The sequence below is a fragment of the Dinoponera quadriceps genome, unplaced genomic scaffold (assembly GCF_001313825.1).
Source record: "Dinoponera quadriceps isolate SergipeBrazil2010 unplaced genomic scaffold, ASM131382v1 scaffold533, whole genome shotgun sequence".
Lineage (NCBI taxonomy): Eukaryota > Metazoa > Arthropoda > Insecta > Hymenoptera > Formicidae > Dinoponera > Dinoponera quadriceps.
In genome coordinates this window covers 1,304,462-1,321,779 of record NW_014554780.1, presented here as the reverse complement: position 1 = coordinate 1,321,779, position 17,318 = coordinate 1,304,462, and the positions used below count along the sequence as shown (strand labels likewise).

Here is a 17,318-nt window from a genome sequence, read left to right as displayed (position 1 = left end):
AATCTTGATGAAAAACACTGTTTATTTGTTAAAAAAGGCCCTCTTAAATTTCTTGAAGTGAAATCTCTACGCGAAAGATGGAGCGACAACCAAGTAACTCGAATTGGAATTTTACACTTATGGGGCGAATTCTTCTATCCTGTGACGCGTTGAACAAGATTCTCATCAAATGCAACCACCAAAAGAGATATCATAAATATTACAGTTAGAAAGCAATCATCACTTTGATACTCAAAAATGGTTTCACTTGTCTCGATTTAAAATTATAATCTTTACAGCTTGGTAAACTAAGTTTACCATATTTTTACACACGTCATACAGAGATATGTCAGCAGTGTTTCAGTCAAAAGTATATTACCAAGTGTTAAAAAGAAAATAACCCCGTCCCAACTCTTCCCCGGCACCAACTTTCCCTCATCTTCCTTACTTTATTAGGTGTTAAGGAATGTAAATTAGAAGAATTCACTTCTTTTGAAGTAAAACGTTCGCTCCGGTGGAGTGAAATACTTACTCCAGACGAGTGAAACTCTACGGTCGAAGTGGAACATTCGCTCCTACGAAATACGAAATGTCACTCCATTCCGAGTGACAGTAATTTCACTAGTATTTGGAATGAATTCTCACTCGTTTGGAAGGAGGTTTCACTCCGGGAAATTTAGAGAGTACAAGATAACGCGCTGTTTCGATGGAACGCGTTCGGTTACAACAGATCTCTCAATGCGAGCGGCGGCGTGGAAATTCCGTTTTTCTCGGAAGAAACGCGGTTAACAGCTGCTTGCTTGAGCGTTTCGAGCGCGGCTCACCCTTATCCCCTAACGCGAAAGTTAGCTGCGTTGCGCACGAAGTTTGAAGAGTCCCCCGTCGTCGTCGGTAAACGCGCGCGAACACGCTGTAAATATGCCTGTTACAAGCGATTGGCCGCAAATTTTGTTTCCTCACCAAACTGTCCCTTCGACGGCTCGTAAAACACTCGGGCGCCATTTTGGGTCTGTAAATCTCATTAAAGTTCGCGCGAGGTAAATGAGCGATTTGAGAGTCATAAAAGAGTCGCAACTTTCGGCACTTCTCTTGGCTCTGACGAGGTAAATCCTGAGAAACGGATGTGGAGGGGAAGGTTCTCTCCAAGGAGAGAGAGAAGGGACGGCGGAATGAAGTAACACCAGTGATTCATTTCGTGTCGTAGAACGCGTAGATTCTTTCTCTATCGTTTTACTCTACTCCCTCCTTCTTTCTCAGGACACATGGTAAAGTGGAGATGCGAAGAGAATAATAAACGAACTACGCGTAAAATTCCTGGACGAACCAGGAATTTGAGTCGAACGTCGTATAGATGATATCTATAGGGGCGAGTGAAATCCGCCGTGAGTTACGTCGGAGCGAGTGTGAGAAAATAGAGACGTAGGATATAAATATTCCCCGGATCGTAAGTATAAAAAGAAGCGAGCGAAGAGACGCGGGGTAAAAATCAAGGAGCTGCGGGAGCCGGTTAGGGAGCAAAAATGTATATCCGCTCGGCCAATCTACCTTTTGCCGTCATAGCGAGTCTGTATCGTCGTTTGCAAGGTCGGAACGCGATAAATTATCCCGCCCAGCCTTAACCCACCAGCAGCCGAGAAGAATGACCCTTCGACCCATAAGGCGACGAAGTAACTTAACACGAGCGGTCCCTCGCCATCACCACCAGCCTGCAAGCCACCTTGGCGATATATTTGCTTTGAGAAACGTCGCGCGGCGGTTATCGGATAAACGGAATTCTTCTCATCGCATCATTCTGCAGGCGTGGTGAGAAACTCCGGAGCGGGTTACAATCCAGTTAACCCGTCTTCGGGGAGAAATTCCCTTAAATATTTACAGGCCACAAGATAGTGTCATGAGCACCACCGCACGGTGCAATTAAAGTGCACGCTGCGTTGTCGGGATTACAGGTGTGCTTTTTTCTCATCCGGCCTCGTCAACGCGTGAGCTCGAAATTACAATTTGTTCGCTCTTGCATAAAAGACGGCTGCAAGTAACGGACAAGTGGCACGTTTATTCGCACAATAAAATCTTTTCTTTCCAAATACGCGCTGGATACAAATACAATTCGGAAATTTCCGTATAGAACATTTCTTGGGATCTAATTTGGGATTCCAGTTTCCAAAATAACGATAATGGACTCTAGTTGGGAAACTTGCGGAGGTATTCTCTAATTAGAAGTGTAATATTCCATATGATTCTAAATGGGAAACATAAACAGATTCTATTTGACCGCGCCCATCGTTTTCCCAAGGATTGGTCGTGTGAAGTTAGCACGCCAGCATTAGCTTTCGATAGTTCTGATTAAAGTTCTAGTTTCCTTTCGAGGCATTTGCACCGAAAAATGGCGCTACCAAGTAATATTTACTTTGAGTAAAATGGTGCATTCCGATATTCCTTGAAAAAAAGATTTATTAGAAATAGAAATATAGTTGATTATATACATTTTTTTCGTATAAATGAACATTTACCGGCTCGTGTTAAAACAATTGCGACAAGTATTCAATTTGTAATATTGATAACATCGGAATTTATTTTTAGAAAATATTTACTAGACGGGAAAATCGAAATTTAAAACCACTAAGTTTCTTCAATGGAAAAAATGTATTACATAATTCTGGTAAATACTCCCTTTAATTTCGAACTATTTGTACTCTTCTTATATTAAGTAATCCGTTTACAAATTAAGATATTACCGCGCTCAAGTATATACTTACCACTATTAAAATATACTTAAATTGATAAAAATATTACTTGATTTAAGAACAACAAGTAATTACGTTTACTTGACTCTAGTACTTTCTTTTTTATGGAAAACGCCTACACCGGTTAAGATATTTGCTTCAGTCACAAATCGTCCGTCAACGATATCGAATGACCCTGCGATAGTTACACGGTAAATCTCACTTTCTCATGCCCACTTAGACCGTCGATCGTACTTTTATCCGTACGGCACACTTAATCTCGTAAAACGAAATGGGTATTCGCATTTTAGCGGGGTACATACCGTGGAAATGGAGCAAAAGTGTTTCACTTACTATCACCTTAGATTTCCCTGTAGAGTCTCAGCGGCGAAGACGAGCTCGTCTCTTTCTTCGAGGCGCGGAAAATACAGGAAAAATCTGTTACTCGCGTATCGCAGGACGAGCAAGCCTCGGAATACGGTAAGCAGGATCTCGCGCGTCGGCAGGAAGGAAGCGGTGATGCGATATGAAGTGATATATTAGCAATTAGATGTTTATTGAAAACGTCGCTCTCTCGGGGCAGTAAATTGTGCGCGTCGGTACATCAGCGATCGCAATCATGGTGAAATGCGCGGCTCGCACGGCATAATCGATGCGCGAGATGTATCCCCTAAATTTTGCGCGTGGCACAGCTTATTCCATTGAATGGGATCCAATGAGATTTACCATGTGTGTGCGTGTGTGTGTGTGTCATTCGCCGGATATCGTTGACGGGCGACGTGCGATTGCAGCAAATACCTTAATTTCCGAGGCACACCGCGCGCGCGAGCAAATCATAACCGAATTCTCGGGATTGCGTGTGCACGCGGCCGATATCGAAATTTCACTCTTATAACGCAATCGAGCTATCCGTTTTCCCGCGGCGACAGTGTTTGCGCGCTTGGAAAAGTTGACGATAGTACTCGGCGCGAGAAGGTATTTTCGCTCGACCCACTTGTACATTTCACCTGCCAGTCCAAACTAAAGCCGCGAAAAATTAACCCTTCGGCAACAACGATCAATTTATCACGATGCCATTTGATTAATTTAATTAAATTTGTCGAAAATTACCCGCGAGTCCCCTCTGGGCGCGTCGAAATAAAAACGTACGAAATCACCGGAGTTTGACTGTCCGTTTCTCTCTCTCTTTCAAGTATCGATATGTTATTTAAAATTATTTAAAATTATTTAAAAACACGTGCTTGCGTCGAACTCGATGCGCCGCAGTAACCGTGCCGGGTCGCAATGATAGAGAAAGCATTACCATACGTCAGCGAGATGTATCAGTTTCCGATACTCGCCTCCTTCTTCCTTTTTTGGGGGGTTTCTTTTTGACAGCGGGCGAAGTTCCGGCAGGACTGTGTGCTTACACTTGGTCCCGAGACCTTCGATAACAATACGCCACATTGATGGCTCAGTTACAAATTATGGATCCTCAAAGCGCGATAGTGTACTCGGGCCAGGCCGGCTTCCATCACACCCGCTAAATTTTTTAGCTCTTTTTGCGCGCCGGCTCACGCAACGACCGCGAAAATCAATATTCTCGAGATAAAAATATGATTCCACATGCCCCGTCATACACGTCCGAAGACAGTAAAGATTCTACAGCAGTGCTCACTCGTCGCAAGAGAGCAGCGGAGGGAGGAGACTCGACAAGTGTAAATTTCACGGCGACATGATCGGACGAGCAAACTTTTGTGTTTTATTCCGTTCGCTTGCCACTTCGTAACTGACTCGATACATTCAGTTTAACGTGTTTCATGTAATTCGGTTTATTACACACGAAAAACGCGTAAAGAAATATTTCCGCTTTGCATCCGTGTACATAAATCTTAATCCCACACCTTTAACAGGATTTTACAGCCCAAAAATTAAATAATATGTCGAACTAGATATTTTTTTTCTCTATTTTTGTCGTTGTTACGGCGATAACTCACGGACTTCTCCTCCCCGCGTACATTTGGTACAAAATAAATATTTGTTACCTTCGTCGACTGTTGTTTACGGCTCGTATTCAATATCGTTATTAATTAAAGTCACCTTGCGATTTGTTCTCTCACGCTTGTTAACGAGCGGACGCGAGAATCCGTCCTTTCGGCATTGTTATTTTCAATATACGCCAACGTGTGACGGAGAAGCCGACCGTTAATCAATGATGCGGTGAGCTTCCGAGCTTTGTTAACTAATATTACGTTGCGAATCGGATTTAATATTATCGCAATGCGCAAATCGCATTATACGGAATTACCTTACTTTGATCCGTCGGCCGTACGGGAGGATTCGTGCGCGCCTCAAATTTTCCTCTCTCGCACACGTGAGCCGCGCCTAGAAATCCTAGATTGAGTAATCCTTAGGAATCGACCGCGCGATGAAAAGGGAATATTCGCGGGAACGAAGTTGCCGGGATCTCTATAGTTTGAGAAACACTGTTCGGCGGAATGTGCGCCGACTTGGCAAAACGAAAACTTCGCCTCCACTCAAACTAGTTTACGACCTCCATTGCCGATATTGCCGGCAAGATTGTGCCAAGGATAGCGGGGACGAAATGTTAACCAAAGCGGATATTGAAAGCGCGCGCACGGGAGATTTATTTCCACGCGCAATAACGTTCCTCGTGTAAATACGGACGTCGACGTCGCTTCATTTAGGAATCATGAACTGTCGCGATGACGTTGCGTCGGAAGCTTCCCTTCTCGTGCGCGGCAACCACGATTTCCAAATAAAGCACGCGGAAAAAGACTTCGCAGCTTTCGGCAAATGATCCTTGCAATCATATTGCTGTAATTATCCGCGTGATCGCTGGAAGGTTGAAATCTGTCGTCGAGTCACACACGTGTTCGTCTCGTCTCAATATGCAGAACTCTACTTCGTCGATGCATCGTAGCGAGCAATATGCTAGATTCAAAAAGGGAATTGAGTCTTTAAATTGGCAATTCGAGCATTCGATGGCGGATAATACGGAAAAATATACACACATAAAACGTACGTTGAACTGCGACTTCTACGTAGTCTATCTGGAGGTCACGGAAGTAAAAGCAAACGCGTTCGATATTGCGGCACTTTGCACGTAATACCATTACGGGGAGCACGGCGTTCAAACTGCATTCAGACGGCGGAACGGCGAGGACGAATGCGAAGAGAGGAGACGATAATCGACTGAAAGACTGCACGGTTGGACTTTTTGATTGGACCGCGACTGATAACAGGCGCGAAATTGTAAGGACCCGCCGAGCTAATTAGAATCCGCAGTCTGTGGCGAATTCATTTTAATAGTAATAAATGCGTCCGGATGTTGATTAAAAAGAAACGCGGATTCGTAAGAAGCAAAGCCGCGCGGCTGCTTTATTAACGAACGCCGGCCGTTCTCCTTCGAGAAATCATGGTTTTCGCGCGGGAGGCGTGAAATTAACGTTCTGATATGCGTAAAAGAGAGACTGCTCAATATTCTCGCGCTCAACTACCATTAAAAAAACTTCGTTTCTACTAATTTCCATTAAAATTCCGATGTTTAAAAAAGCCCCACGTTTCACGCCGTACTCGGGCCTCCGTCCTGTCGTTTCATCGACGCATAATAAATAGGAGGTTCACGTTCCTTAACACGACAGTAGGTTAAACGCCGAGCCGTAAATCGTTTTTCTCACTCTACATAAGAAAAGCCTATCCGACGTCGTCAAGCCGCCGTTCGTTCGTGCGCTCATAAATCACGCCTGGCGTACTCGCGAGCTGAAAACGAACGAAAAAAAGAAATGTCAAACTAAGGAAAAATCTGATCCATCGTCGCGGGAGCGTTGGCCCCGATATCGATTGCGGTGCGTGAACGTGGAGAGCGTAACGTTCGCAAGGTGCGAACTCGTTTTTTATAATTAATAATGGTCGCGAGCTGAGAACGAACGAAAAAAAGGAAATGCGCGAACAAGGAGAGGGTGTGTGACTATCGATTGCTTCTTAGTGATGGTATATCGATTGCACTTCAGAGAGTACATGATTAGGTTTTCCATAATAAAGATTGCCTTGTGTTCATCTGCCTTATGCAATGTCGAGTACACTCGACGACAATTTCACAAGTTGGGAATCACGTCGCGGCGTCTCGTGTGCTCGATAACGTCGACTGGCGACTCGCGATCAAATTTCGTTTTGATAAAAATGATTTATAAATACGAGATGGGCCTCCAATTGCCGGCCGCTCCATCGCGCGCGGCGTCACCGGCTTTTATTTTTCCAGAAATATGAAATCCAATTCTCGATAAGACCCCGAGAGCTTACCGTAGGAACTGCCCATTCCTCTTCCATTCCCTCCCCGGCTATTTCTCATATCGCGATCGCGCGCCACCGCCATATCTCTCGGTAGTTGCGTTCGAGCACATCATCCCCGAAAAGGGTGCCGCTGGTTGAACTTTCCCCCAGATGTACGGAATCCTAACTGAACTCATTTAACGCGCCCGCGCACACCGAGAGTACATTCTTTGTGGTAATTTGTGATCGCGCGCGCGCACGGATTTTAAAAACTTTACGACACAATCCATCCCCCGAGAGTGGCGGATCTTATCGTGCGCATTCGATGTACCGGAAGAGCGCGTCGTTTCCGGCGGATTGCGGACGTGATTTTCAGAAAAAAAAAAAGGAACAGCCGAACGCGCTGACGTACTCAGGCACGCGTGTTTTTTTTTTGTGTAAAGGCTGGAAGTTGCATGGATGGCTTGATTGAATACTCGCTCTTGAGATGTATTAATCATTTCGGCTTTCGTGTTTGGATCGCGCGCGCGGACAGTCATGGTAATATTTCGACGGTATTATAAAACTTTTCTACGGAATACTTCATTCCCCGGCGACGCAGCACGTATGCAACATTTTAATTAAAATGTTGGACAAACAAATGCTGATATAAATCAAGCGGTCGGTAACTAAAGCGAAATGTACTCGTGTGTTTTCTACGTTTGCTCCGTACAATGGCTCCGTAAAATAATTACAATAAATTCATATGACTGATGAACCCGAAATGCTTGCGATTTCAGTTCTCTATAGTGGGTAACTAAATAATAATTACAATATTGTTCCTGATTTAAATTTCATGACCGTGGCTGCGCGAGCATTGATATTCATTAGTCGTATGAATCCGTCGTGATCGTACATTTTGTTACATTCCGATCCATATTATAAAATCTAGCGATCATCCCTAATCATTTCTCGTTAAATGGCGCGGTACAATTTTTCTGATAGCTGCAATAATAACTTCAATGTCCTGTGTATATAGGGTAATTTCAATATATACGCCGCATCTAAGGAAAATAAGGGATAAATAACGAAAGTGATGAAGAATCTGTGATGTAGATTGATCGTAAAATAAAAGTTTATAAACCTACTTTACGCAAGTAGCAATGCACAGGATATATGAAATTGCGCGTATTAACTGCACGAGACCTCATACTATGCTGCTGCTTTGTACGTTAGGCTAGAGATCCAGCAGATAATAACTCCACTACTGTTCACTGGGTTGCGACACTTAGTACCCTAAATATCGTGGCATTTCATATTACCCGACTATTCCATCCGCATTTCCTCCATTGAAGTATAGATACTAAATCCAAAGTAATCTTTATATCTGCGACCTTACAGAAGGTGGTTCAATGGTCGTTGGTATCAATTTTCGTTAAACAAATTTGTCTTCTATTTTCTTGATTCGAAGTTATTCAAGATGATAATAATTTATCGCCTCACTCTGTATATATATATATATATTAAATATGCATATAATATACATCTATAATACGATTTATAAAATTATAATAATGTTACAATTTTTCTCTCTCTCTCATAAAAATGTATGTAACATTATATTAATTTCATCCCTCTATTTATATCTTTTAACAGTCAGTATATATTTCTATAATACAGTTTATTAAAAATAAAAGTTATTTTCTGTCGATCGATGATCACTTCGGCAATGACATAACTAGATTTTTATCGTACGAATTGCTCTTTGTGAACGTGGGTATCGCAATGTACATGAATCGACCTCTGCTGACAATAATCGCGCGTGTCATAATTACAGGACCTGATGACGAAGAACAAGCAGCGATATCGGCGGCGTTTGCTAGTCTGCGCCCTCGTCGTCATAATTGTGCTGGCTTTGGTGATTGCGGCGACGATCCTTTTGACCGGCAAACCAGGTACCTCGGCGTCCACAACGGACAGCGCGCCTGGCATCTCTCTGTCGGAATGGCTCTCCGGTTCGTTATCCCCCGAGAGCTTCAATGGCACGTGGATCAGCGGTAAGTACCGCATCTTTGTTTCCCGGCCCGGCGTATAAATCCTTCCTTTTCGGTTCCGTCGCATCTTTATTCCCGGAGAATCCGGAAACTTTCAAGATGAGTCGGCCAACCGGGAACCCGATGGTTTCCGAAAGCTAATTAATTCGAATTGTATACTGCGCGCTGCGCAATTTAACACGCCGGGTAGGCCCGCTTTTTCCCGACTTTATTAATATCGGTTGTCATAAAATTAAAGCCGAAGAGTTATCTAATGTCACGTACAAACTCGGTTCTTTCTCTGAATTAATAATGAAGAAGGCGCAAGCTAAAAAATATTTTTTCTAACAACTGACACCACTCTCCTCTAATGTTAAATTAACGTCCACGTATGCTAACAAGGTGAGTGCGTTAATTTAACATTATATTTATACTATACTGTACTTCCCAGCACATATTTCTGTACGTTTTAGCACATTTCCCAGATAACAGAAAATTTCAGTGGATCCCCTTGTTGAAACAAAAGAAGGTGGGAATACATATAAGAAATCTGTATGGAATCCTGTGATTACCCCTGAGGATTTGCGCCAAAAACCCATATTCTAGGTAAAAACCTAAATGGATTTCTACACGAAAGTTCCCAAATCACGTGAATTCCTATATGGATTTTTATTATCCCATACACATGAGTTCTCATGGATTTACACGGGAATTCACCGGAACGTTTCCAACACGGTCGTTTTCAACACAAAATTCTTTACTTCGCGTAGATCTCGTTTCGATTAATATGCTGTTAAAACATGAAAAGATTTCCAAGGGAATGAATTTATGGGCCAATTATCTTGAGTATACTCTCTTCTTTCGGCTCGATATCGTTAACGATTCGAGGTCGCCGCACGGTTAAATGCGCACGTGTAAAATTCCTTCGGTAATACGAGCGTTTAACATCGATTTGCGTTGCGCGTCCGCAAATCCTCCTCTCGACGCAACGCCTCTGCCGCTTTTGTGCACGCCAATTTCGCCGTGAAATTTTCCATTCGGCCGTACAACGAAATTATCATAAATCATAAATCTCCCGTGAGACAAAAGTCGCGCGGATCCTCCGCCGCTTCCGCGAGAACGGAACGTCAAATTATATCACGGAACGTATGTCAGTCCGTCAGTTTTTCACCCCTCTCGCGGCCTCGCGAACCGTATTATATAACAGCAAAAGAGGATAATAAATGATTCACGCGGCCGGGAGCGCACAAAGCGGCCCCGTCGGCGAATATTTATATGACTTTTTTTCGCGCGTGAATGGCGCTTCGCGGCGTCGTGCCGCGTCGCGCCGCGCTTCCACGGACGCTCTGAAGTATGAAGTTCAAACTAATTTTATATTTGAGGCGGCGTCCATTCTACTTCATTCGCGGATCCATTTGTCTTTGTTACGGCACAGCCGCCGACACCGGTGTCAGCCTATAAATCCTTTCGTCAGGTCGGGAACAAAAGACGGGTTTTAATGGATTTACGCGCGCGGCTAGTATCTTCCCACTATCGCGCGCGTAACATTCGCAGCCGCGAATAATTCCGGCCGCGCGGATTTTCCGCCACGGAGATCGAAATTAAACGCGCGGCCCGAAAGATCGGTCGCGCTCGCGTTTCCACATCGAACGACGACGAGAGGCGAATACCGCGGTCACCCCGTTTCCCCCGCTTGACTCGCCGCACTGAAAAAAGAAATAGAAGGAAAGCGAAAGTGTTATTGATGATATAACTTTCCATACACATTGTCACCGCTATGTTTGTAATGAAAACTATAGAAGGTTTATGATCGGGACTACCGAAGATAACTGTAATTTCTCTCAGTGCGCGTAGAAAATGTTTACTTTCGCACCGCCGTTGGCTCTGATTTCGAGAAGTCGCTGACACTGCGGTGGCGAACTGTCACGTTTGTTTCGATCTTGCGGCGGTCGAGTGCTGCCCGAACTTGCCGCTTCTCGACCACGTACAAGGAAGAGGATCCGTCGTTTCGCAGATTCTTCTTTCGGTAATTCCGTTTGTCGGATAAACCGATCGCGTAGATATGTGTTATTCTCCCTCGGCGATTCCTTCAACGATGATACATTTTCACCGATTACGGCAGCAAATACGCGAGTAGAAAATTCCTCGGGATTCCGGTTGGAAAACTTGTGCAGATTTCTGCTTAGTGAGGTGATGTTGCAAACGTACGATTTCTAATTGAGAAGCATAAACAAATCTGATTTAGTTATGAAAAATTTAACTAGCAAATTCTTTCTCTCCGTGTGGAAAAATCTGGGCAAATGTCGATACATTCTCGGCGACGCTACGACCCCGAGCGTATTCGCCGCGGCGATCGATATAATTACGACACGGACGACGCGTGGAAATAATGCGCGATTCGGAACATTTCTCTCTCTCTCTCCTTTTCTTTCTCTTCGCAATTTGTTTCCCTTCCCTCTTATGGCTCGCGGCGATGGGGCGCCTCTTAAAAATTAACGAGGTCAGGTCCATTCCGGCCAAGGAATCAGAGAAACGCACGTACAGTAAAGTGCATTAATGGCGTCTGCCGGGAATCCTCTTACCATTTCGGATCCTTCTTCTCTTTGCTGTCGCTTTACTTCTGTGTCTCTTTCTTAACGATCTGTTTTCTTATTTTTCTACTCGATAGCGGTAGCCTTCGATTAACTTATGCAATTGATAATAATTTTAATATTGCGTATTAATATGTGATAAAAGTATAATAATAGGGAGAGGGAGAGAAAAAGAGGGAAAATGAGAAAAAAGAATCATCCTCTTGTTATCAACGAAAAATCACAGAATTCACCCGACGGCCATCCTACATGTATGAATGAGCGCGAAATTTGATCAAAATTTAAATTTCTGAGATTGGAAATTTCCCGCCGGAACGTAATACGTAACTGTTATTTTTCACAATTTTGTGCGCGTATGTGTGCATACGCCGCGGGACTAGAATATATTTGATCGGACTTGTCATATCTTGCCGCACTAACGCAGAGCGTTGGTAAAAATTTATTCTAATGTCAAAGTGCAGATTCGTGTTACGGAGAGAGTTCACGACGTATAATAAACATGCATTTTGATATGTGAGTTTTTGAGGCGAAAAAACACTTTGGATTATTCATATCCATGTGCGAGCAATCATTTAATCGTAACATAACGCGCATAATTTCATCAAGAATAACAAGTGCTAATAGAGCCTCATTCGCAATTAACCAAAGTGCAATGTATCATCCTCTGTGTCTGTGAAGTTTTCGTCAAATTTGCGACGAGCCGATCGTTTCTAACTCGAAAGCTCCCGAGACATGTCCGCATTTTCATTTTCGATGCCGAGCCAAAAATGTCCCAAACTGTCCGTTCAGATTCGAAAGCGTTTTAATACACTATCGCTGTTATCGCAGTGTCTGAAGGAATGGTATGAAGAAGGACAGCGTTGCATGCGTCCGGTTGGCGGACGGAAAAGAGCGAGAAAGGTGTGCTCTATGGCAGTAATTATGGTGGTTAATGAGAGCCTCACACTAGACATCACCGCAGCCATCATTTAGTCAGCACCAATTAGAGGTAACAAAGGGGTCGCGATTAAATTACCGTGTGCGTTCTCTAATAAATCTGGGGTATCAGAAATACAAGGCGTGCATGATTGCGTATAATTCCCGCGTTGAAAGGTGAAACGTCGCCTCGAACGCTTAGGAATCGAAGACAACGTTTGTAAGGTCAATAATAATTTTCTTACGTTGTAATAAATCATTTTTAATAGTAATGCGTTTAGTGATGATTTTGTTCCAATTTCATTATTTATACTATAGTGCAGTCTTCTAATTTTTTCCACCGAAAACTAAGGAAATACTTTCAAACGAAACAGTTCAGAAATGCTAAATCTAACATGGCGAAATCAATGAAAATTAAAAAGATAGTTGATTTTCATATTATAAAAATTGAAAATCTTAAAATGGCTAATAGCGGACTTTATATTACTGTAACTAATAACTAAGTAATTTTTAACAGGGACAGCAAAGTTCAAACCGGCGAATGAGATTCCGCTGCTATTATTACGTCAGTTCTTTGAATGCATCAAAATTACCATGTCAGATATCGCATTATATAATATTTTGGAAAATCTCGTCACGTCACAAATATAAAAATATACAACTGTGTATATCGAAACTGTGTCATTTTGTGTCATGGCGGGACGTTAAATTAGAGTTACGAGGAGTTATGCTCGTTACACGATATGACCTCTTTCGCAATTCGTATTGCGTTACGATATATCTAGCGTCATTTATCGAACACGAGAATAATAATGCAATGTCAGCCGCAGTTTCCATCGGGTTCGTGCGAGGCGAGGTCTTATAACTGCGGCAAAATTGCAGCCGCATAACTATGCAGTCTGTGGTACGTAACTGGATATTACGCAGGTGCACGTCGAGTGTGTTTCCACGTTACTGATCACACGTATAAGGGATAACCGGAGGAATTGCGTCTGCGTCGGATTAGCTGATTGTCAATATCAAATGGTACATATTCTTGCGCAAAATCACCGATACTTGAAACCTTCTGAGTTTACGCGACGCGTGAAGGAGGCGCGAAATGCACAGATAGGTCTAAGATAGATATTTCTCGGTCAAAACTTGTTTTTTTTTCAAACTTTACCTCAAGTTGGTATAAATGTAGGTTTATAATGGTCTTATAGTAAAATAATGTACCCGTTTTAGATCCCGTGTCCTATCGGATTTTATATGGAATTTGAAGAGAATCAGAAAGTAGAAATTCTCGACTGAATAATGTTGAAACCTTTGTATTCGAGGATATCGTGACAGAAAAAAAACGATATATTATTTAAATGAGAAAATCGAATTACTTTTTTATTTATTTAAGAACGAAGTGAGATTAATGTTGAATTGTTACTTATAAATAGTTACTTTTCCCCTTTAAAGACATTTTTTCCATGTAAAGAAGTTTCAGTTTCATTAAGATTCCGAGTTTCGGCCGAAAATTTGTCCTTCCAAACCACTGTGCGACGGCACATCGAGACGGCATCATTTTTCACTCAATGCGGAAGCATTTAATTATTCGCAACAGTGATCCTTCATCATTCGCATTCGCTGATGCATAGAGCGTATCGGTAATCCCGATGATTAATCTCGAGCAATACGCGACGATATTCCGCGGCAAGTAAGAATAACCGAATTCTAGCATGATGAATTAACGAAGATCTCGTTATTAATACGAAGATATTTTATTGCTTTGACACTCGAAAATAACGCTTGACATCGATAACTCATCACATTCTCGGAATATCCGAATCATTCTCACTCGGTCGCCACCCGTGGACGCCCTGAGAGTCTTTGTTTCGTATTTTTGATAAAAATTCCGCTCGACCTCCCTTTGAGAACTGTAATTATTCCACCTCTCCCTCCCTCTACCCTCCATCTTTCTTTCTTTCTCTTCTTCTTGTTCCAACTCCGTCATTGTAAACTAGTTTGCTAACTTTCATGCCACGTGTTACATCGTTGATTATTTTGATGCTGGTGCCGGATTGCCGTTCCGCTGCCTTTTACTTATGTTTGATCACAGCTAATTAACTATTCTTTTATCTCCCCCGACAAATAAATATCTCGATAATGACTTCATTCACAGGAAACGCGAGCAGTTCACGCAATTTAATTGACAGTATGCATAAATATTTTCAAACGTCGCGTCCGTTATAAACACGTTATGCGAGTTTCTTAAATTAATATTGAAAATTGCGCTTCTCTTTTATCGTACATGTGTATGATCGTTTTTACGCTCTCTCGCTTTAAATAACGGAACACGCGCGCGCGTAAAAGTAACGATTATCGTCGTGCTCTGGTTTTTTATATATTAGCAGAAATACCGGCGCTGAAACGTCAACGACGCTGTCGGATAATGCTCGGGAAACAAGGTCGGTACAGTGCGTTGCTGGGTTTTATCCCGTCATTTCCGGTAATACGGGAGAAGACAGGGTGTAAATGCGTTACGACGAGGGACGTTTTCGCTTAGAAGTTTCCGTTAAAGTGGTTCCGCGAGTATGAAATGTTCCGCCACCTGTCTCGCTCGAGTCGAAGCAAATAAACGCCTTTTTGACGGGATTTCGGAAAATACGGCCTGGTGGCATTCCCGTCTCGTTCAAACAGATAGCGCGAAGGTGATGACGAAAATGTATCCGTTACTTTTCTCCCGCATTATTCGCGTTATCGAGATTATTTTCACGACGTAACGCAGTACGACGAAACTCGTCTCGCGGGTTCGACCGCTTAATCTGCTTTATGTAAAACTTGCTCGAAACTCCCAAGCATTCGCGACCAGACAGAACTTTATAACAAGAATGAAATTGCAAACATCGTAAATTGCGAACCCATATTTACGCTCCGGCGAGCGTATCGTTATACTTACGATCGCGAATACCGGCGGGCGGGGGAGCGTGCTGTGTCGATTGTGCGAAAGAACATCCGAGACGATCGATAAGCCCATCAGATAACGGGAGTCGCGCGAAGTTATAAATTGTTATACCGCTTAACTCTTCGAACAACGCGAGTTATACGTAAGAGATCATCGCGCGCGGCGGAAAGTCGTGCATTACTTCGCACTTAAGTTTCCGAACTACGGCGGCACTTTATACGCATTACCGGTCTTTGTGTGTTCTCGGCCCGGAACGAAGAAAACGTCCGGCGAACTAGAGGAGAGAAGAGAGGCTGTCCCCGAGGATACGTTCACAGTCGCAACGAATAACACCGCGCTCCGGCCGGCGACGAAGTTGGCGGGAAATGTATCACTCCGCGGGGTCGAAAGGGTTAGAATCGTGTTTGCCGCACGTAACGCCGGTAATCGATGGTCTGTATACGCAGGGGGAAATTAGCGTCGGCTGCACCGCCGACGGAGCACGACATAGCATACGGTAAACGCAGGCGGTATCGCAGGCCCGCAATTTGCGACAATAGCTCCAGCCGCCGCTCGACAGACCGACGAATCCGCACGATCTACGTTCACTAATTACCGCCTACACGAGATTCCCCCGATTACGAACGGCCACCATCTTCCAGGGCTAAACGTCTCGTCGATAAACGACGATTAAGATTCCGAGGTGGCGCGCGCACGTGGCCGATGATGGATTGCGGGAGTTCCTCGATTAATTATGGAAAGGCCGGATTTTCGACAGTCGAGTCGGGCGATCGTCTGTTGCGCTGAAAGTAAAAAGGACTATCCCACGAGTCGAAATTTTTGTCCTAATTTAAGTCCAATTTAGTTCTACGTTCAAAGGTCTTCTGTTGTGCTTCTTTGATGCTACAAGTGAGAATTTATGTCTGTTTTCCCCACACGATGGCTTAACGTAGAAATTTAAAATTTCGACTCGGGTCCGACCGTTCAAGTAATATTTACCTGGCCCGAATGAAATGGTTAACTTCCGATACTCTTTAGTACAATAAGTAAAGTTGTTTTTAGCTTTAGTTAAGTTATTAGTTTTCTCGTTTGAAGTAGATTTGAATCGCCCCAATAATTCATTTACAAATTAAGTATTATTACCTCGTCCAAATATTGTTTTCCACAAGATGAAAATATATTTAAATTGATAAAAATATTACTTGATTTAAGAAGCTGAAGAGAGGCAATTACATATTTTTTTAAGCCAGCACTTTTTTTCTGTGTTCGAGTTTTTTTAAACGATCTATTCTTTGGGTTTCGAGCGATTATGAATATTAATTATGTATAAATTTAACTTTATAATTACGGAAAGGAAGCACATTTTCCTCCGTACGGAAATGTGGAAAAACATTTATTCCACCGACGGGTATATTTTTCCATACAAATTTACCGGGGAGGATATTAAAATAATTTGTGAGAAATTTTTTGTAAAAATTATGAAGTACGTGGAAAGTGGAAATGAAGGAGTCACGCTCCGCTGGTTAATTGGTGAACCTCGAAAAGTTCGGGAGACAGAAGGTCATCAGCCCTTACAAATCTACGAGAAACACGATTCTCCGAGGTTTCCGCGCACCGAATACATCCAATCAGCAATTCGAAAACCGCGAAAACCCGAAGAAGTGTGTGGCGGGTTTCGCGTGAAGGATAGAAGAAAAAAGGGGAGAGAGTAATTGCCGGGTTTGCTGCCGGGAGCGACGGCCATTATATTAGCGAGACCCTCTAAAAAGTGCCGTTAATTAAGATACAATACGAAGAAACGAGGGGTGAGTTTCGAGGTGGTAATTGGTAACCAGGCCGGCTCTTCCTTTCGCTGCGGGAAGTGCCGAAGAAACTTCGCCCGCGTAGTAGTCGTATCGTTCACGGTGAGAGCGCGCAT

The 17,318-nt window shown here is 43.1% G+C and overlaps 1 protein-coding gene across 7 annotated transcripts in view; it reads left to right on the top strand.

The window, feature by feature from the left end:
• The window catches only part of LOC106741812 (venom dipeptidyl peptidase 4), a 274,378-nt gene that overhangs the window by 160,491 nt on the left and 96,569 nt on the right, over positions 1-17,318 (top strand). For all 7 annotated transcript variants that reach the window (XM_014614165.1, XM_014614172.1, XM_014614169.1 and 4 more), the window contains one exon: positions 8,788-9,007. In XM_014614165.1, coding sequence (XP_014469651.1) covers positions 8,788-9,007 — 220 coding nt within the window. The remainder of the gene's footprint in view (positions 1-8,787; positions 9,008-17,318) is intronic.